This window comes from Momordica charantia (assembly GCF_013281855.1).
Source record: "Momordica charantia cultivar OHB3-1 chromosome 7 unlocalized genomic scaffold, Mcharantia_2.0 BLBB01000007.1, whole genome shotgun sequence".
NCBI lineage: Eukaryota > Viridiplantae > Streptophyta > Magnoliopsida > Cucurbitales > Cucurbitaceae > Momordica > Momordica charantia.
The window spans coordinates 804,389-826,560 of NW_028275165.1; the positions used below are offsets into that span (position 1 = coordinate 804,389).

General features: G+C 34.8%; 1 protein-coding gene across 3 annotated transcripts; it reads left to right on the plus strand.

The window, feature by feature from the left end:
- The first annotated feature begins 3,675 nt into the window (after positions 1 to 3,675).
- LOC111022568 (Calmodulin-binding transcription activator protein with CG-1 and Ankyrin domain) lies at positions 3,676 to 21,823 on the plus strand. 3 transcript variants are annotated; one of them, XM_022299728.2, is made up of 13 exons: positions 3,676 to 4,005; positions 4,879 to 5,004; positions 5,111 to 5,226; positions 6,107 to 6,195; positions 9,327 to 9,372; positions 13,175 to 13,601; positions 13,869 to 14,017; positions 14,124 to 14,202; positions 14,308 to 14,516; positions 17,969 to 18,648; positions 19,401 to 19,977; positions 20,169 to 20,462; positions 21,473 to 21,823. In XM_022299728.2, exons 1-13 carry the CDS (start codon positions 3,993 to 3,995, stop codon positions 21,554 to 21,556), a joined length of 2,889 nt encoding a protein of 962 aa, XP_022155420.1. In that variant the 5' UTR covers positions 3,676 to 3,992; the 3' UTR covers positions 21,557 to 21,823. The 3 variants fall into 3 exon arrangements, with proteins under 3 accessions (XP_022155420.1, XP_022155421.1, XP_087982574.1); XM_022299729.2 differs by lacking the exons at positions 3,676 to 4,005; positions 6,107 to 6,195; XM_088126448.1 differs by lacking the exons at positions 3,676 to 4,005; positions 4,879 to 5,004; positions 5,111 to 5,226; positions 6,107 to 6,195; positions 9,327 to 9,372 and adding an exon at positions 12,549 to 12,703.
- The last annotated feature ends 349 nt before the right edge of the window (positions 21,824 to 22,172 follow it).

A 22,172-nucleotide genomic window follows, 5' to 3' on the forward strand; every position in this document is an offset into this window, starting at 1 on the left:
TTAAATAATACTCTATGATCACCAATCAACATGAATTTTCCTATTACCCCCACTCAATTACATCTTTCTTCATTGTATTTGAACCTTAATTCAAAAGTTATTTAAAAAAAAAAAACCACCAACAAAAAAAAACGAAAGTCCAAATCTACAAAGTAGAGATACTTTAACCATTAAAATACTTTTGCAAAAAAAAAACCACCAACAAAAAAAAACGAAAGTCCAAATCTACAAAGTAGAGATACTTTAACCATTAAAATACTTTTGCGCTCGTATCTTAATTTGATTTTTTTTTAGGCTCAGGTTGACACCTTAATTTGAATTTAATTCATATACTTATAAATTTTATTATCACATTTTTATTTAAATTTATCAAACGACTTTGTCAATAGTGAAAATAAATTAAATTCCAAGATAACAAGGTAGAAAAGTTCAATTGCACTTGAATAGAATATTAGCCCTAATCATTTTTTTTTTGTTAGAGCAACCCTAATCAATTTTTTGAAATCGAACATAAACTAAAATTTTCAATTCAAGTGATTTTCAAAATTTTGTTTTATTAAAATAAAATATTACACTATAAAATTTATTTTTAATATTTTAAATAATCTAATAAGTTGGATTTCGATATTTTAGTAATAGAAAATACTTCTAATAACTAATTCGAGCATGGATTAGTAAATAAGCTGCTCCAAAAGTAGATTGTTATGTCAGTGAGTATTCGAAATAAACGATAAAAAATAGATGTTGTCGCAACGTCATTGCGACGCGGAGCGGCCGACGAGGGGAAGGGTCTCTTTCGAGATAAAGGTTTGGAGTCGCCACCAATCATCTACGAGGTGTGATTGGTCACCTATTTAAAAAAACTTGGTCTACAAATTATCACCTCGAGAATATTGGAAAGATCCAATTTCTGTCATTGGGATTTTCGAAATAATTATTTGGTAAAAAAGAAAAATTAATAAATAAAAAACAATTTTAGCGTAAAGGCCATCAAGACTTGAACTTGTGATGTGAGAGTCCATATACAAATTTCTTACCAATGTGCCAACATCCTAAGATATTACTTAATATTTTATAAGTTTTTTTTAAAATTAAAAAAAAAACATTTTATCTAAAATAGTTGTTTGGTAAAATAATGATATAAAAAAAATATTAATTTAGGCAAACAAAGACTCGAACCCTAAGACGTGTGAATTACTCCTAAGTAACCTACCACTATACCAACACCATATGATACAACTTAATATTAATTCTTATTATACAAATCTTTATTAAAAAAAATGTTAAAAAAATAAAACTAAAACGAGAAATAATAATAATAATAATAATAAAATAATAAAATTTTATTTTATTTTAGATTTGAAATTCCTCTAACAAACTTCCTTAAAACAAAAAAAAACATTTAAAACAAACTTGTTTTTAAAATTAAAAAAAAATTATATTTAAAACAAACTTATTTAAAAATAGTCAAATCATATTTAAAACAAATTTATTTTAAAAATAATCAAATCATATTTCTTATTTTAAAAATAATCAAATCATATTTAAAACAAACTATTTTAAAATATACCAAATCATATTTAAACAAATTTATTTTAAAATATACCAAATCATATTTAAACAAATTTATTTTAAAAAAAAATATATATATATATATATCAAATTTAAAACAAGCTTATTTAAAACAAATAAAAAAAATCAAATCATTTCTAAAACAACCATTTTCTATACCACGTACTGCACTGAGGAAATTCTGGGTGTGCCCGCGGGTCTGAAACCGTGAAGGAGCACTCGAGGACTACTGTGGTGCAGGTTGGTCTGAACTTGTGATCACCAGGGGACGTGTGTAGTCTGTGTATCGTCGGGGTTGCCGGCCTGGGTGAAGAGGAAGAGAAGGTGATGGTAGAGAGAAAGAAGGAAGTGAATTCTTCTCTGTATGAGTTCTGTAAAAGAAAAAGGGGTAGAGAAGAGAGAAAAAGAGGGAGGAGAAGAAGGGGAGGGGATACACGGAAAAAATCAAACGGGAGAACTGTTTTTTTTTATCTTAAAATCAATTTAAAAAAAAACCGATTATTTTCAAATAAAATCTAATTTTAAAACTTAATTTGATTCAATTAAAACTTTACATTAAATTTTATAATAAAGTAAATTATGTTATTTTAAACTAAATCAATAAACATAAAAAAAACGAAAGCGAGCCGAACCAAATTCGATGTCTACGGATGTTAAAAAAAAAAAGGAGAGGGAAGAAATGGAAGAAGATGCTATTTTTGGACTCAAGTTTCCCCGCCATGCTCCGAATATGGCTGAAATCGAAGGTGAAAAGGGAGCTTTAAGAACCTGTTTGGTTTACCCTTTTTACCTCTTCATCATTTTTCGGCAATGAATTTGAAACTTTAAAGTGTATAATTACATTGAAATATTAAAAAGTTTGATAAATATAAAATATTATACACTTATTTCTTTTTTTAGAGTTGAAACGCGTAAAATATAATATATTATCAATCATATAATATTGTAAAATAATAATTATACCAAATTTATAATATATAAATTAATAATATTTTAGATGGATATGTAACTACCACTAGTTTAGACATATATTACTAAATTCTTTAAATACTTTTTTAAATTAAAATTCATTTTTCAAATCTGCTATTAAACACGAATAAAAAACAATGAAAATATAGAGGGAAAAATATACTTTTGGTCCTTGAGGTTTTGGGTAGGTGTCAATTTGGTACCTCAAGTTTCAAAAAAACACTTTTAGTCCCTGAGATTTGAAGTAGGTGTCAATTTGATCCTTAAGTTTTAAAATAAACACTTTTGATCCCTAAAGTTTGAAAAGTTGTTATAAATGGTCGACTGTTGGTTGACTTAACGAAAAAATGATCTAGTAATTAACAAGTGACTAGTTAGGGACCAAATTGAAAAGTAAATTAAAAAATTCCAATCACCAATTAATTACCACGTTATTTTTTCATTAAGTCAACTAACGGTCAAAGAATGGTTAGGGACCATTTAGAAATTTTTTTTCAAACTTTAGGACTAAAAATGTTCATTTTGAAACTTAAGAACCAAATTGACACCTACTCCAAATCTCAGGAATTAAAAGTATTCATTTTGAAACTTTAAGAATCAAATTGACACCTATCCCAAACTTTAGAGACTAAAAATATATTTTTTCCCGATATAAAATACAATATTGTCATTGAATTCTTTGCTTTTAGATCACCACCGGAGTGTCTTAGGATTGTCTGAAACGTTCATTTCTTGAAATAAATTTCTTTCTAAAAAAAGGAAAAATTATATCCTCAACACTCGAAATTACACTACCTACTTTTTCTTTTCTTTTGAAAAGTCACACTATCTACCCGTTAGAAATAAAATAACAGTGAAAATCAAAATAATTGTTATTATTTTTTTTGTTTAAAGACTAGACATCTAAAATTTTTATCGATCAAAATAAAAAAAATCTTAAAATTTAAGGATTAAAACAGACGTTAAAACTTAAAACTATTAGAATGGATAATTCAGAAGAGGTAAAACCTGAAATTAAAAAAAAAAAAAGAAATACTGAGACAAATTTCGATTTAAAATGCGAGGACAAAAATGGTAATTTAACAAATATAACTGTAAGAAGCCCAATAAAAATCCAATTTTATAATTTTCAGGCTTCTTGTCAATTTTCGATTTTTCTGGGCGTACGAAACCCAAAGTGCACGAGAAGACGGAAGCTGAAGAATGTTGAAGTCAATTCTCAATTTCTCTCTTCTCCTCCGCTTTTCACCTGCTCGGTGATCCGGCGAGGGATTTTCCGGCGGCGACGCCGTCGGCGAAGTTTTCTCTCCGATCTCTTCTCTCTGTCTGCGGTCTTACAACTCGTGCTCCTGCTGCAGAAGCGGAAGTTGAACCTCTTCTCTGCAATTCCGGAGGAATTCGAAATGTTATTTTTCACTTTTTAGCGCTGAATTAGCTGTCGTGATCTGTACATGATGAACGCCGGTAAGTAATGGACTCAACAGTTTTCCATGTTTTTTTGTTCCTTATTGAGTTCGTGTTTTTCCTGCTGCCGACGTCAATTTCTGCCCAAATTGATGAGCAAGTTTCGCGGAAAATTATTTTAACTAGTAACAGAAGTGTTTTATCGGAAAATGTAAAAAAGTATACGGTGGAAGGTTATTTGGGATGACTGATTCATGTTTGATGAAGAGCTAGGTTATATTCCACCTCCTGTATCATAAGCTGAGCTGTTTCAACCTGATGCAGTGAAGCGGTGATTTTTAGATTGTTGGAGCAAAACTCAACTACAAAGCTACTGGGATTTGGATTGTATTTGACTTTAATTTTGAGAAAAGATTTTAGAAAATTTGAATTAAACAGTGTTACTGTTTAAGCTTATTTTTGACGATATATTTTCAGTAGCTTCATTAAGTCTTACAGTTTCTGTAATTTTGTTTGGAAACTTTGATCCGTTTAAGTGATTTTATGCACAATATAACTACAGAAAACTCCTCTCTTCTAGTCATCTATAAGTCTAATTCATAAGTATGAAAGAAAAACGTTGTTTGCACAACCGAACAACTTAGGTTTTTCTTACGGAGATCATTCTTTTGTATCGTGATGATTGTAATATCTAGCTCGATTTGCTTACAAAATTCATTTCATGTCCCAACAATGCTCTCTTTGTACCTTCCAATTTTTCATCTCCGTTCGAGTAAGATTTGTGATCCAAACCCCTTATCCAATGACATTCGCATAATCTCTGATATTGTATCTATACCAGTTGTGTTGGTTCTTTTCTGGGTCTCTACCCTTAGACCTCATGATAACTTGGGAACTGGAGAATTTTGTAAACCTTTCTCATCATTGTCTCAGGATATGATATTAATGATCTTTATCGAGAAGCACAAACCCGTTGGCTGAAGCCTCCAGAGGTGCTTTTTATTTTACAGAATCATGAGAAATATCAGCTGACTGAGGAGGCCCCTAAAAAGCCAACAAGTAAGTAACCTCATTAACTATTATTTTTCTTTGGGACAACTTTTTGATGACCTATCATGCGAGATAGATGTTCTACATCATTTAGATAATTATCGATTTGAAACAGGCGGTTCTTTGTTTCTTTTTAACAAGAGGGTTCTCCGCTTCTTCCGCAAAGATGGTCATAGCTGGCGCAAAAAAAGGGATGGAAGAACTGTTGGAGAAGCACATGAACGACTTAAGGTTTTGTATTATGCAACTATTGCATTTAAACTCATTTTCCTATTTACTTTTACGTCTGATGCAGTAATTTACTAAGGTCTGGTTCTTGGCTAAAATAGTTCTTTTTTTCCTCCTGGATAGGAAATGATAGTTTCACTCGAAAGAGAACAAAAAACATAGATTTCCACCAATTGGTATTATGAAAAAATAGTCATAATTATCAAGGGAATATTTGACTTATAGGTTATAATATGTAATCTAGGATTGAAAAATTGATCCAATGTTTGATATGCGACTTTGCTAACTACGAGCTATAGGCTCACGTGATACATAAACCTAGACCTAAACCCCACATTTTATACTCTTTGATTGAATGAAATAATATGAGGAGGGGGGGGGGGGGTAGGGGAGCCAAACCCCAGGCCATGAAGGATTACAAAAAATCCATACATAAGGCTAAAAGATCACAAAAGACAGTAAGCATTGAAAGGAGGGTGTAATTTACTTATTTACACCAAGATAGGGCAGAAAATAAAAAAGAAAAGCCTTATGGAACATTCTATGGTAACACTAGTTTTGACTCTAGGACTAATGTAACACTACAATGGTAATACCCAAGAAATCAAATGGTAAAAAATTTACTGTAAGATGTAATTTCAAGCTGGTCAGAGTTCTAGCATGGGGGAAATTTTATGAGCCTTGCATCTGATAAATTCAACTTCAATATCAATGAATTTAGTGCTATAAGAAACTAAAACTTATTCAATGGCTTATGGGTTAAAATTTTTTCCTCAATGCACATTGAGTGCTATACTATGCACTGATATGTCTGCATTAGATCTTTCTAGATCAACTAAGTTTTATTACTGATTGCTCTAGTCTGGATTATTCTTTGGGGTAGGTTGGAAATGCGGAAGTGTTAAATTGCTATTATGCACATGGAGAGCATAATCCCAGTTTCCAGAGACGTAGCTTTTGGATGCTGGATCAGTGAGTGTTCCTTTTCCATCTTAGAATGCAGTCATGTCATTCTGTCTTGAGGCCTATTTTATCTGCCTCCTGACCTAACCATCTGCCCATTTTATCCTATAAAGCTGAAACAGTCCATTTATTAATTTGTTTGTGTTCTAGATATTCTAAATACTTCCACACTCTTACAATTGTTTTTTTTTAGATAAGAAACATATCTGTACTGATCAAAAAAAGAGAAACAAACTAGAGGCTGGGGTAGAGGGAACCCCACCAAACGAACTAAACAACCGCTTCCCAATTGTTCATAAACATGGAAAGCACACTCTGACCCTCAGATCTGGGTGTTTAGTTCTTTTTACAATTTTTATTGTTTTTTTTAATAGCACATGGACATAACCAGAAATTTTATGAAAGAGTTATAAATATTGAATGGAAAACTCATATACTTGTTCTTTTTTTGTTTTACCGTGTATTTGTATCCTATTAACGTATTTGATTTTGGGTTTTCTTATTATATATTAGATAATTTTTTGTTTTAGGATTGTCTTTTCAAATATTTATTAGAAAACATTTCATGATTAGAAAATTGTAATTGACTTTGATTACTCTTACAATCATTGAAAGTATATTCAATTTATAACTTCTTTCATATATATATATATTTTTATAACTGGAGCTTTGCTCCACTATACCCAAGGGCAACTAAGCCCGCCCCAAGGCCCGGATCTAGGAGACATTAAGAGTTTTTGGTATTAAGCTCACCAAAAGGTTCGAATCTGAGACCTCTAAGCCAGTATGACCAAGAGACCCCAAGCCCTTGCCAACTGGGCTGCCTCTTGGGGGCTATAACTTCTTTCATATTGGATCATCTTAATTGTAAATGACATTATTATGCAGAGTCATTAGCTTGAAAATAATCATATTGTGAAAAATGTTCAAATATGTGAGGTTTTAATAAATGTGTCGTGAACTGTCATGGGTTGGCCTAGTGGTCAATAAGGTCGTGTAAATAGTAAAAGGTGTAAAGGTAATGAGTTAGAATCATGGTGGTCACCTACCGAGGATTTGATATACTATGACTTGCTTTGGCAACCAAATGTAGGGTCAGGTGGTTGTTGTCTCGTGCAAGTTGGCTTGGACAACTCGGATATTAAAAAAAAAGGTGTCAGTGTTATATCCTTGTCATGTTGCATTCTATTTGTTTCCATGTCCATGCTTCCTACGTTTTATATGTTATAGCATTTTGGAGAAGAGTAGTGGGTGCTTTTAAAATGTAGGGAAAAATATATTTTTGGTCCCTGAGGTTTGAGGTAGGTGTCTATTTGATCCATGAAGTTTCAAAACAAACATTTTTGGTCCCTGAGGTTTGGTGTAGGTATCTATTTAGTCTCTAAGTTTCAAAATAGACATTTTTAGTCCTTAAAATTTGAAAAATAGTTCTAAATGATCCCTTGACCATTAGTTGACCGTTAGTCATCCCTAATCCCTTCCTCTCACTCTTTCTCTCCCATCTCCAACCAACAACCGCCCATGCCGCGGCTCTATCTGTACCCATCACCGGTCATTGATGGCGAGCGGAGGCACCATCACCACGCTGTGGCTCTACACTACCAACCAAGAACACATTCTCTTTACTTTATCTATCTCTTTTCTCTTTCTGCAACCACTCCCAAAACCAAAGTCACAAACACAACTATCTCTCCTTCTCTGATACTATCTTCAGGTACAGATCTTGGAATGTGGGTTCTCTTTCTCCCAAAAATCCTTTGCTTCTTTAATTTCTCTCCCAAAGACTCTTCCTTCCTTAATTTTGTGCCCCTTTGAAGAACTGTATCCCAAAAATCCCTTTCTTGCTTAATTTCTTTCCCCCAAAAAAGAGACTGAAATCCAAACAAACCATATCCCAAGAACTGTACATGAGAGAAAGAGGTTTTCTTTCAATCTTTTCTTTTTCCTGCTTGAACAGTCGCAAATGGAATGCGTTCAATGGGCTCTCAACACTTGTTTCTCCAAAAAAAAGCCCCTCAAATTAGCCCCCAAATTTTTTTTCCGATCAAAATGGTTGTTTTAATCACCACAATGTTGTGTCCTCCGATGACTTCTTCATCGACCAACTTCTCGATCTTTCTGACCAAGACGAATTTGTTGAGGAATAGGATGAGTAAATCGTCGAGAGAAGGAAGACGAATTTGGCAAGCCTCCAAATTCTCCAAATTCTCCGCTCCATGCCCCTCCACCGGAATTTCTGCGCTCGTGAAATCGTTTGTGGAGACCGCTGCCACTAATGTGAAACTGGAAACCCACAGTTCCCTCTCGCTGTCGCAGCCTTGTTTCAAAACCTTCGTTCCAGTCAAGGCTCGAAGCAAGCGGGCAAGAACCGACGGTCGAGTTTGGTGCCTCTGCTCGCCATCGATGGCAGGCGATAGGTGAAGATAAAAATGGTCGGTGGTTGTTGGTCCGAAATGGGAGAGAAAGAGAGAGAGAGAGGAAGAGAAGAGGGATGGAAAGCCACTAACGGTCAACTAACAGTCAAAGGACCATTGAGAACTATTTTTCAAACTTTAAGGACCAAAAATGTTTATTTTGGAACTTAGGGACTAAATAGACACCTAAATCAAACCTCAGGGACCAAAAGTGTTTGTTTTGAAACTCCAGGGACCAAATAAATACCTACCTCAAGGACCAAAAATGTATTTTTCCCTAAAATGTATGTTGTTTCCACTGTGATTACTAATTGTTGTATTTTGAGATAGCAGCTATGAACCTAATTTCTCATGTATTGAATCGATTTTAAATCCCCTAATTCTTAAAGTAGATCTATACAAGGATTATGCATATGCTAAAGGAAAACGAAAAATACAGCTTTTTGTGAGGAGGGAAATCAGGAAAAGATATCAATTACCGAAAAAATAAAGAATAGAGAAAGGAGGTAAACAGCTGACAAAGAGAAAAAAATACTAATTGGCAAAGAGGAGGGCTAAGTGACAAAGTCTAGCAGTCTGGATGGACCACCGAAAAAAAATAAGCACATTCAACAGTTCAACACTCATGCAGATCAAATTATCCACTATTTTTTTGTTATTGAGCATGTGCATTTATTTCAATATTCTTTTAGAAATTTATGTGCTTATGTTTAATTTTCTTGGCAGGTCATGTGACCACATTGTTCTTGTACACTACAGAGATATTAGTGAGGTGAGTTTCCATGACCCCGGAGTAGATAAAGCAATAATAAGCTTATACTGTCACTATTAATTTATCTAAATACATAATCGATCAATATCCTGTCTCTTTTGTGCCAACTTGAGCATAGTTCGGTTGAATTTTTTTTTTTCTGGCAAGAACAGACATCCATAACTGTTTTTTAAACAAGAAACGAACTTTTCTTGGATGAATGAAAAGGAACAATAAAATGTTCATAGAGACAAACTTCCGAAAGAGGGAAAGAAAAAGCAAAACAAAACAAAGGAACCAAACCTCCAAAAGGGATAAAGCAAAAAGAAAAACACAACAGAATACCCTGGAGAGTGTAATCTGAAAATAATTTAGATTTAGAAGACTTTAATCTATCTGCTTCAACCCGGAACAACCAATGAATCTGAGAATCTCTGAAGATTCTTTGATTGTGTTCCATCCAAAGTTCAAAGATGATGGCTTTTCCTGAATTTACCCATAGTAATCTTGATCTAAAGCCAAAGAGGGACTGGAAGTAATTGGAAAACATTACTCTGAACGTTGAGAAAAAAATCCAATGAAGATTGAAGATTCTGAAAAATAACTCTAGAAAGCCGATGCATATGGACAACCAAAGAATAAATATTTATGATGTGCTGACGCTGCAAAACATAAGTAGCAAATTGATGGCTGAAGAAAAGTGGTGGGCAGCCTCTTTTGTAAAACATCCGCTGTATTGAGCTTACTATTTAGTAAAACCCAGAATAATGTTGATTAGTTTAGGGCTTTTTGATTTCCAGACGGCTGTATATAAATCTTTTAGTAATTAAGAAGAAGGGGCAAGCTGCCTTGAAAGTGATTTCACGGAAAAAATGCCAGAGGGCTCAAGCTTCCACCTCTTTGAATCCTCTTGAGAAACTAATTTGAGTGATTCAAGCTCAAGTAGAAGAGAGCTTAACTCATTAATTTCGGCATCTTTTAAATGCCTTCTGGAGGAAATCATCCAAGAAAGACAAGACTTGTCCTAAGAAGCTGAAACCGAACCATTTGGTAGCAATGGAACTTTAAAAATAGGAGGGAATAGAAGGTTAAGAGGAGAGTCTCCCAACCGAATGTCATTCCAAAAAGAAATTCTGTTACCATTTCCTATATTGTAAGAAGCAAATTTCTCCACCCTCTTCCAAGCTTTTGAAATATTATGCCATGGACTTCTCAAACTGGAATTTCTTTTACCGGATGTATGCCATGTGAAAAGATCCAAACCATGGATGCTGACATTACTTGTTTCCAGAAAGAATCTGATTCAAACATGAATCTCCAATCCCATTTTTGCCAATAGTGTTGTATTTCTGCTTAAAACTGTCTATGCCTAGATCATTATCCAATTGAAACATGGAAGTCAGTTCCATCTAACAAGAATAGTGACCTTGCCACCGTAAATACCTTCCCAAAAGAAGTCATGCAAAAATTTCTCCATTTCCAAGCAGACATTGGAACTTGGAAGGCAATGAAAAGATTGACATATAATAAATCGAAATATTGGAAAAAACAGAGCTGCATAGGGTTAACCTACCTCCTCGTGATAGCTAAAACTTCTTCCATCTGTCCAATTTTTTAGACATTTTTCCCAATATAGGTGCGCAAAAAGGGAAACTATTTGGAACTCATCCCAGCAGAAGACCCAAGTAATAGGTAGAGATTCTGCCTTGAAATATAATTGGTCAGCCATTTGTAACACCTTGGATTCCTCAATATTAATTTCACAAATAGCTGATTTTGCCCAGTTCACCTTTAAACCTGAGAGCCATTCAAAAACCTCCACTGTCTTGATCAGAACATCTAACGTTGAATCATCCTTCTTGGTTAAGTAAGGTTGGAGATTCGAATCCCTGACACTAAATGTTGTTGATATAAAAAAGATGAGTTTGGTCTCTTTCTCAGTTCGTATCTATGTATTTCATTTTCTTCTTCCTGGGTTGCAATGGTTATTTAATGTAATAAGTTAATAGTTCAAAGTTATTTGACGTGACTTCCAATTGTGCTTTTAAAAATGAACTCTCCATGCATCTTGGCTGGTGAGCCCTAGTGGTGCTTAAGTGCTTACCAATTTCAATTGATGCTTAAGTGCATTTGATAACTCCGTTGGCCATTCTATCTGAGGTCACTTATCCCTTTCGGGCTCTTAGAATATATTGTTTCTTATCCAAAAAAAAATTCTATCTGAGGTCATCTTGCATACTATGTTCCAAGGGAGGGGGAGAATATTTTGTGGAGCTTGTTTCTTTGATTTTCTTAGCTTGTTTCTTTGATTTTCTTTAGGGTGTTTGGCTTAAAAGGAATGAGAGTTTTTGAAGGTGTTTAGGGTTTTTGTGAGGAGGTTTGGAGTTTTGAGCATTTTACTACTTCCCTTTGGGTATTTTCTAATAGGATTTCTTTTTCCTTTTACTTTTAATTACAAATAATTGAATATTCTCTCTCTCTCTCTCTCTTTTTAAGAAATATTTTCCTGATGGTATGAAATTACAAAAAGGGGATAGATTGCACTCCATACCAAAGGAAATTACGAAAAGCTTCCCCAAAGGGTCATGAGAGAAGATAAATCATAGATAAAATAAAAAAGAGAGACAATTTATGCCAAGTAAGAGCCAGAAAAGAAAAAAAATTTGAAGAAACTGTCAACGCTTCGCTCCTTGTCTATATAACTGGAACATTTTCTTGTAATTCTTTTCAGGCTCTTTTCATTGGGTTTGACTTGTTTTCCACGTGGCCTTCTCTTTTGTATTTTCACCCATCTTAATGAAAGTTGGATTTTTCTTTTAATTATTAATTATTTTTATTTACTTTCTTTCTTAAACATTAAGTTATTAGAGTTAGAGATCTCAAGTTTCACCCATCTTAATGAAAGTTGGATTTTTCTTTTAATTATTAATTATTTTTATTTACTTTCTTTCTTAAACATTAAGTTATTAGAGTTAGAGATCTCAAGTTTGAAACTTTCCAGTGGCTTAAAAATCGTTGATGTCTCTCAGGTCCGAGCCTTGGAGCAGGCGTGGGTGCCCATGAGTATATGGAACTGACTCTCAGTTATAAAAAAAAAAAACCTCTTTTTAGTTCTTTGTTCTCGAAGTTCCATATTCCCACCTACACCTGCACATATATCCCGCTGCCGGCTCTACCATCACCAACTTGATTCACACTGGTCGCTTCCATTCAGCCATAGCCTCTCACAATCCCAATTACCACCACACCAATACCCAATTGTTTTTTGGCCCCTCTTCAATGGACTAAATATATGTTTGTACAAGTGATGAGTAGATCGTAAAGCACTTGAAGATTTAAGATATACACGATGGTCAGCAACACCCTCCACTTCGTGTTGTTCTCCCCTGTTTTCAATTTCTTAAAAAATCTAGTTTTTCCTTTCATTTCAGTTAACTTGAAAGCAAGAAAATACTCAAACCTTTGCCTAGGAATTACGAATTTCAAGCAAACTTGCCCGAACCTTCCTTGAACTTTTCTTCTTTTCGTATATTAATGAAATGTTGTTTCTTGTTAAAAGAAAATTTATAGATAATGAAATGTTGTTTCTTGTTAAAAGAAAATTTATAGATTGTCTCTGTTAATTTTTTTTCAAGGGATTTCTTCATGTTGCAAAATCCATTAATGTGATTTCGTGCCATCTTAAGCGATTTTGTTTTCGGAATATCACTACAGTCTGGTAGAGATCTTAACCTACTTTGATAGATGACAGATATGTTGTCAGCATATACTCATTCTATTTTGAGTAAATTCAACCAATATTCACATGAAATTTCTGTTGCAGGGAAGGTCTGGGGCGGAAAGTGTTCCACAATTATCTCCAGCATCGGCTTCTACTTTTAGTTCCTACTTGTCACAAAATCTTCCTTCAGAATATCACCATACATCATCGAGCCCTGGGTCTACAGAAGTTAGTTCTGACACTGGAAACTATACTAATGGGGCAAATGGTGTGGATGGGCAGTATGCAATATCAGAATTAAAAAGTTCAAACGAATTTGAGGTTTCTCAAGCTTTGAGAAGGATAGAGGAACAATTAAGTCTGAATGAAGACAGCTTGAAAGACATTGGTCCATTTTATAGCCATGAGGAAGTTTCAAATTCTCACCTTATAGACCATTATCAGATGTCCAACGAGGATCAGTTTTCAGTGCTTCAGCATTCAGAAAATGCAGCTCATGATAATAATTATACACAGTTTGAGACGCAAGGTAATTTCAACATAATGCTACTGTTTCCAGGTATTATTTTGTTAGCGTTATAGATGTAAAGAGAATTGTGGAAGTGTAAACTAACATTTTTTTGTATATCTGACACAACCCAAGGGACAGAAATTTCCTTGTATCGCTTAGTGTTACCCTTGTTCTACACGTATATTGCCATCCCCGTCTTGTAACAGTTGAGATCTTGTTGGCTCTTTAGAATTCATAGTATTACTTGAGCTGTAGAAAATCTTCTAACGAAGCCTCTTCTAATAGATGCTAATGGAAAACATCACCACTATGCAATGGCACATGAGTTTGTATTTGGTAGTGAAGGAACTCAACCATGGGGTGATGCCCTTTGTTCAAGTAAGACATCAGACCTTGAGTCTCCAGATAGGCATTCTCTCCTACGGAATGAAAATGTAAGTTTTCCAGATGCAGCTTTAACAATTCAATTTTGTCATATACTCTTATTTAACTTTCTTTGGAGAACTGTCTTTTTAATTATTAATGTTTGATTAACAACAGGAAAAGACATCACCATCTTCGAGTAAAGGTACAAGTGTAGAAAATGAACTTTTCAACTGGCTGAACAGCAGAAGAAAAAGTAATGTAAAAAATGTTTGATATCCATCTACTCTATTTACTTTCAGTAGATTAGAAGGAAGAGGTTTCTGTTGTTAACTCGAGTTATGATCATCTGTGTTACCAGCTTCTCCTTTGCTAGGAAGCCACCAAACTCCAGAATATACTTCACCAGTGGACACTCATAATGTTACTTCCAACTATCATACACCATTTCTTAAACAAGACCATGGAAATTCTTTTGGAGTTGACACAAGTTTAATTGTTGCACAAGTGCAGAAATTTGCAATCCACCAAATAACACCCGAGTGGGGTTATGCTACTGAGAGCACCAAGGTACTTGTAACTTTTTGTATTCCTGTGCTATGGGGTATGATCATACAGTGCCTTTGGCAGTTACGCAATTTGTTATGCTTGATGACTGCCCTTATAGTCTAGTTAATTCATAGTTCTTTTGCTAGCTAGTTTCTCAAATGGCTTTGATGAGGTTGATGCTACTTCAATTGTGCATATCCCTTTTTGATCTGTTAACCCACTGTCTATCTTGATAAGCTTTGGATCTTAGAATTTGTCCGCTGGTATTTTGCATTTTACTCTTATTGATTGCTAAATATTTTCTACGCCCCTTGCCTTTCCAGCTACAACTTCTACCTTGAGCTGATGTCATATTTTCTCTTTGCATCTTTGTTAGTGTGCATGTGAATGTGTATGGGGAAAGTTCCCTCATTTTAGAATGGTGAAGGTGGCTTCATAATTGAGCTCAAATGGAAATGCAGTGATTATATGTGTGTGTGTGTATATATTGTTATTTTTTTAACAAGATATGAAATTTTTCGTTGATGTATGAAAAGGAACAAAATTTTTTCAAAGATACACACTCTCAAGTGAAAAGAAAAATAAAGAAAACGAAAACGAAAACAAGGACTACAAAGGAGTTATAAAAGCTCCCCAATTATTACAAATAAGATTAGGAGAATAATGCAAAAAGGATCAGCAAGATGGGAAGCTTTGTACTTAGTTGAATTGAAGCACTCAATCAAGGAATTGCTCTTGCCTTTGAAAAGCCGCAAATTCCTTTCATACCATAGTTCCAAAAGTAATGCTTTGACAACATTAATCCGCAAAAGACGAACTGATGTTGAAGAATAAACAGGCCTGCAGAATAGTTGGAACAAATTTTCTTCTGCTTTCGGGTTGAAAACCCACCCAAAGTTGAACTGACAAAGTAAAAGACCCCAGAACTGTAATGCAAAGGAGCAATGGAAAAAAGGATGACCAAGACTTTTCCCCACTGGCTGCACAAAGAACACATATAGAAGGACGAAGAGAATAACTTCAACCTTTTATATATATATCTTTTCTTCATATATCTTTTCTTCAGTACAACAAATGTAGGGTTTGTGGATTTGAACCTCCAACCTAGTAGATGCCATTTGGAAAGAATACAGAATTTCTTGAGTTTCTGGAGGTCTGATTCTTCCCTTTCCTTCCATCTAATTGACTGACTTCCTCCCCCTATGTCACGCTCTTTATGCCTATTCTAGAAGTCTTACAAAAGGATTCATCGCCCCTTACAAAAATCCCCCTGCCTATTTACAACATCACTCAGAAAGCACCTGATGGCATACTCCAGGCTCCAGCCTCTACAAAAATCCTTTCTTCTGCCATAAGTAAAATGAATTGGGGGCTTCACATTCCCACCAATATCCCCCATCCTAACATTTCACCTTATCCTCAAGGTGGAAGGTAGGAATCTGTTGTTTTAGTGAATCATAAGACTCTCAAATAGCTTCATCTGCTTGTTGCCATTCCCTTTCTATTGAAACTTCTAGTTCCCATAAAAGTGTTGATATGAGGGTAAAAATCCAAAGTAACAGTGAGATAAATGGAACAAGTAAGACCATATTGAAGTGGGAAAAGATTGGAGTGTAAGTTGGATCTCTTAGCTAGCTTCAATTACGATACAGGTAAAATAGGGTGTACTGTCGTGAGTGAAGGTAGTCATAAATGGTTAGCAACCTTCCCTATTTGATTCACCATTGGATAGGGGCCATAATATCGTATAATCAGAATATTATTTTGCTAGGCTGCAAGGAATGCTGTTGGTAAGGTTGGAACTTCATGAAAACCAGTTCTCGCTCCTAAAATTACATATCTTGGCAATGCTTGTCAATATGAACCTTCAGGAGCTATCGAGCTTGCATGAGTTGGAACTAAAGATCATCCAAAATAGCATCCCTATTTTGTCTTCTGACGTAGGATTACCTAGTAGAGGGAGGATGGGATAAAGGAGGGATCACTCGGTCATGAGAAAATCTATTACCCCTAACTTGAATTTCTTCTATTAAGTAATCAATACAGTAGCCATAACCCTCAGAAGCATAATTCAAAATTTTTGTTACCTTGCATAAGTTGCTAACTATAATTGAACCACATTTAAAAAGATAGTGTAATCTGCAAAAGTGAAGATGATCTGTTTGAATTGGGGTGTTTTTGCCGCATCGTCCTAAGTTTTTCTTCTTATTTGTATTGTTTTTTGATTTTTTACTTGTCTTTAACTCTTTCAAGAGTTTGTATCTTTGAACAATTTTGCTCCTCTTCATGTTCTTAATGAAAAGTTCGTTTCTTGTTAAAAAAAAATATATATATATATATAAGATAGAAGATACCTTGCCAAAGGCACTTCAAGACGTAATGACTTTTCTTTCTGTGCTTATGATTAAGAATGATGTAAGAATTAGCATTAGATATAAATCTTGGGAATCGAAGTCCTACACTTCTTTCCAAAGCTTTTAAGGACAAGTTTAAACACGAAGTCCTTTTTAATCGTTTCTTTTAATCATCCCCCACCTCATTATCAATGTGGAATACATCAATAATTTACTTACCCTCATAAAAGTGGCCCAAAACTTTGATACAGTTGAAGGAAAACCACTTTCTTATACCTACCCTTCAGGACATTAATTATTATCTTATAAAGAGGTAAGCCTTATAGGGCTAAATTTCTGAGACAATTTTAACGTTAATATCCTTCAGGATGAGGCAAATGCAGATCTTTTTATCGCTGGAAATAGTGCTATTCTAAAGAAAAGTAATGGAGTTAATGCACTTTAGTGCACCTCTTCTTAAAGGTTGGCTAGAACCTTAGTTAAAGTGATGTGGAATATGCAAAGCAAGGTAACTAGTTGCGGAGATGAGAGAGCTATACTTGACCCAAGGACATACACTAGAGGAAGGTCGGGGAGGTAAGAGGAGAGAAAGGGAGAAAAATAGAAGAGAGAAGGGGAGGAGGTGGCTGGATAAGAGAGGAAGGAAGAAGGAGAGAGAGAGAGAGAGAGAAAAGGGTGAACCGGTGAAGAAAGAATAAATGCAGAAAATTTAAAGTTTAAAAATTAAAAAATGTTTTATTTATTTATTTTTCTTTTATAATTTAACATAGAAGATGAAAAACAGTAGTCTGCCTGCTGCAATTAAATGCTCATGCAACTCTTTTTTAATAAACTTGTAGTTGTAGGTTGATTGGTCGGTCAAGAAAGTGTTTTCAGACCATGCTGACCACCACACCGACTCCAAGCCATCTGCCACACCAACTGACTGACAGTTTTGGTTGGTCGAGTCGATTTTTCGGTTTGGTTTGCTCAGCCGTAGATTATGAACAATGATATAGGCTTTCGTATAAGTAGCAACAGGAAATTTCAATATTTACTCTGTCTTGATTCCATTCTGATGTAGCCTCTGTTATTCTCATTGAAGATTCAAATATTAAGGTCTTAAATCTCTCTATCCAGGTCATCATTATTGGATCTTTTCTTTGTGATCCTTCAGAATCTTCATGGGCTTGTATGTTTGGAGATATTGAAGTTCCTCTTCAGATTGTTCAGAATGGGGTTCTTTGTTGTGAAACACCTCCACACCTTCCTGGGAAGGTAGCTTTCTGCATTACATCTGGCAATCGGGAACCCTGCAGTGAAGTCAGAGAGTTTGAGTATCAAGCTAAAACGAGTGTGTGCAATCATTGCCAATCACATTCAGGTGGAGCTCTGAAGAGCCCAGAGGAGTTGTTATTACTTGTCAGACTTGTGCAAATGCTGCTCTCTTACTCATCAATCCAGAAATCTGACAAGGTAGGTTCTGAAGTTAGGAGCAATAACTTGAAAGCGGATGATGATCAATGGAGTTCTATGATAGAGTCTCTTCTAGTTGGCAGTGGAACTCCTTCCAGTACCATTGATTGGCTTCTTCGAGAGCTGCTAAAAGACAAATTTCATCTCTGGCTTTCTTCCCGATTGGAAGATAGACATGATCCTGCGGGCTGTTCCTTGTCCAAGAAAGATCAGGGCATTATACACATGATTGCTGGCTTGGGATATGTGTGGGCATTAAACCCAATCCTCAGTTGTGGAGTGAATATAAATTTCCGTGACATTAATGGATGGACTGCTCTACATTGGGCGGCACGCTTTGGAAGGTTCGGCTCTTTTAGTGTTTAATTTTACTTTTATGCTTTAAATTTAAAAGATATTGATAGAACTACCCTCAGAAAATAGAATATTTGAACTGGTTAAAAATGATGCTATTCCAGAGCCTATGGCTAAAAGAAAAGGTAAATAAAATAATCAGGAAAGGCAAGAAAAGAAAAATAGATGATATTTTCTTAAATTATTTTCTGATTTCTCTTTACCCTAAAATGAGAAGCAAAAGATTTAATTATCTTTGTGGACTTTATTTTTAATGAAAAATTTTCTCAACAATATTTGATGCATTTTCTACTGCGAAACATAATCATTCATAACTCTTTGGATCTCTGATAAGTAGTTGGATATAATGGCGCATGAGAACTGAAATGGAAGGCACATTTGCTCCTCAATTTTGGAAACTATTTTATAGAAGAGAATTTTCTTTTACACACAGTTTATACACCATTTGGGAATTCCGTATAAGTTGAACTAGAAATGAACTTAAGGAGGATACCATTCCTTTAGGAAACATACTTTATTTGAGTAATTTTTCTCAAGATTAACTGGAGCAGTGACGTAAATAAGCCAGTATAAGTGAGGATACCATTCCTTTGATGTATTTGAGTTTTATTGTAGTATAGTTGGTAAATTGACTCTTTCTTGAAAAGCATAAAAATACAAGAAATTTAAACAATATAAAAGAAAGAAACCAAATGAAAAATCTCGTTTCCTAAAAAAAAAACTTGACTCTTTCTTGAATTAGGGAAAAAATGGTTGCTGCACTAGTAGCATCTGGAGCATCAGCTGGCGCTGTGACTGATCCTAGTTCACAAGATCCGGCTGGTAAAACGGCAGCGTCTATTGCAGACATCCATGGACACAAGGGACTTGCTGGTTATTTATCAGAGGTTGCACTTACTAGTCATCTTTCATCCCTCACATTTGAAGGTGAGCATCCCAAAGGCTCTGCCGAGGTTGAAGCAGAAATGACAGTAAATAGCATCTCAAAGGGGGACCTCTCTTCCTCTGAGGACTATATGCCACTAAAAAATACGTTAGCTGCAGTCAGGAATGCTGCTCAGGCAGCAGCCCAGATTCAATCTGCTTTCCGTGCACATTCTTTCAGAAAGCGACAGCAGAAAGAGGCAGTTTTTGCAGCTTGTATAGATGAGTATGGAGTTGATCCAAATGACATACATGGGCTCTTTGCTATGTCAAAGTTAAACTTCTGTAATCGACGGGATTACAATGCAGCTGCATTATCTATACAAAAGAAGTATAGAGGCTGGAAAGGACGTAAAGAGTTTTTATCAATTCGTCAGAAAGTCGTGAAGATACAGGTATCATTACGAACTTTCTAACATTAATTTACATATATATACATGCAGTCCAGACAGTTACTGAACATGCTAATCAATTCACTCACTTGTTAAAAACACGTGGGTGGCAAGGGATTGGAAACTTTCATGCCTTTTACTAAGGCTTCAGATAGTGACATTGTTCTGAAAGGTTACTTTTTTTATGTTAACAGGCACATGTGAGGGGGTATCAAGTTAGAAAGCACTACAAAATAATTTGTTGGGCTGTTGGAATCCTTGATAAAGTTGTACTACGTTGGAGAAGGAAAGGAGCTGGTTTGAGAGGTTTTCGTAGCGAGGTAGGATCTATTGATGAGAGTGAAGACGACGATATTATAAAGGTGTTCCGTAAACAAAAAGTGGAAGGAACTATTGGCGAGGCTGTTTCACGAGTGCTGTCCATGGTTGACTCTCCAGATGCTCGTCAGCAATATCATCGTATGCTTGAAGGATTTCGGGAAGCTAAGGTAAGTAGTAATTTTTTAACGTAAATAATGGATTAAAATAACGTCATATTTCAAGAAGCATAATCTCGTTTTAGCATGATCCTAGCATAACGATTTGCACCTTCGTCTGACAAAGTAACTGGGTTTCATCTAACAAGTGAGTCTGGAAAAGCATGATCACTTTTCAACATTGCTGGAACATTTTAACAACCAGAAAGACTGATGGTTATGACTCTAGAATACAAGGAACTATGGCTTAGTCAATTAGAACGAAAGTTAATAAACTTTTTTGGTTCGCTGAACCTATGCATCCAACCAGACGTTTGGCTTTAGTTATGAAAAGTGTCACCATTCATCAGTCAAATTAGCTGCCTACACGTTTTTTATGACAGTCAAATGTCGAAAATTAGGTGATAATACTTCGTGAGTTTGTGGTGACTTTTGAAAAACATATCTTTCTATAGGCAGTACTCTCGGGAGAAATAAATGCTTCTCCTGCATACATTTAAGTGTCTTTCGTGTGATTTTTTCTTCAATTTTCAATAGTTATTTTGAACTCACCCTTAGTATAGTGAAATGACGACAAATGGGGTTATTGAGAAACAAAATATAAGCCGCTATAAGCCCTCAAGGGGCAGTCCAGTTGGCAAAGGCTTAGGGTCTCTTGGTCATACTGACTTGAAGGTCTCAAGTTCGGACCTTCTGGTGAACTTAATATCAAAAACCCTTAGATGTCTCCTGGGACCAAGCCTTGAAATTGGTGCGGGTGCCCTTGGGTATAGGGGAGCAAAGCTCCAACTCCCAATTATCAGGGAAAAAAAAACCGCCATATGCTTCACACCAAGTTTTTATTTTTTTTATTGTTATGTTTTTTATTTTAGCCAATAAGCTGGTGTTCAATAGAGCTTCTAAAACACCGGAAATTACAGAATATAAACAATGTGTAGAACAACCCTTATATTGGCCTTCATATGTAGCGGAATTCATGGTGCTGTCACTTTCTTTTATGAGATCTTATTTAACTTCTGCAGGCTGAACTTGATGGCACAGCATCGACTTCTCTCGGCGATGTTTCTGGAATGGAAGACTGTAACACATATTCCAAGTTTGTATAGGAACAACTCTGGTGATCCTAATTAACTAACATTCACTGATTTTATGTTTCATTGCTAAGTTTCTTTTTTTTTTTGGTTCATCACCATCTGTACAGTAGCATAGTGATTAGAATCGGTAAGCACAGTAAATGATTCGTATTGTCGCTGTAAATTGCTTGGTAGGATTAGATAATGGGATGTTGCAATTAAATTAATCCCTATGGACATGTATTAAAATTATTATTATTTGGTTTTCCTTCTTTTACAAAGACGACGTTTGGTTGGAGAGATTTGAATCTTTGACGAAATTTTATTTAGATGTTCATCGGTCAGTACCTATCTTTTGTCGTTCACCATTAAATTTTTGACAAGAGATAGAAAGGTAGAAAAATAGATATTCTTTTATGTTTTTTTAAAAAATAAAAGGTCGTTAAATTTTTGTTGGTGGTTTAAATCTTCTATTGGGTTTTACAATTGTTTATTTGTAGCTTTTATACTTTTATATATGGAATATTTGAATGTGTAGTTTTATTTTTTAATATTTTATAAGATGTAATTTATTAGAAGTAATTTCAAAGAATCTTAAACATAGATTCGTTCTTTAAAATTCATTAAGGACCGATTCACTTTAATAATG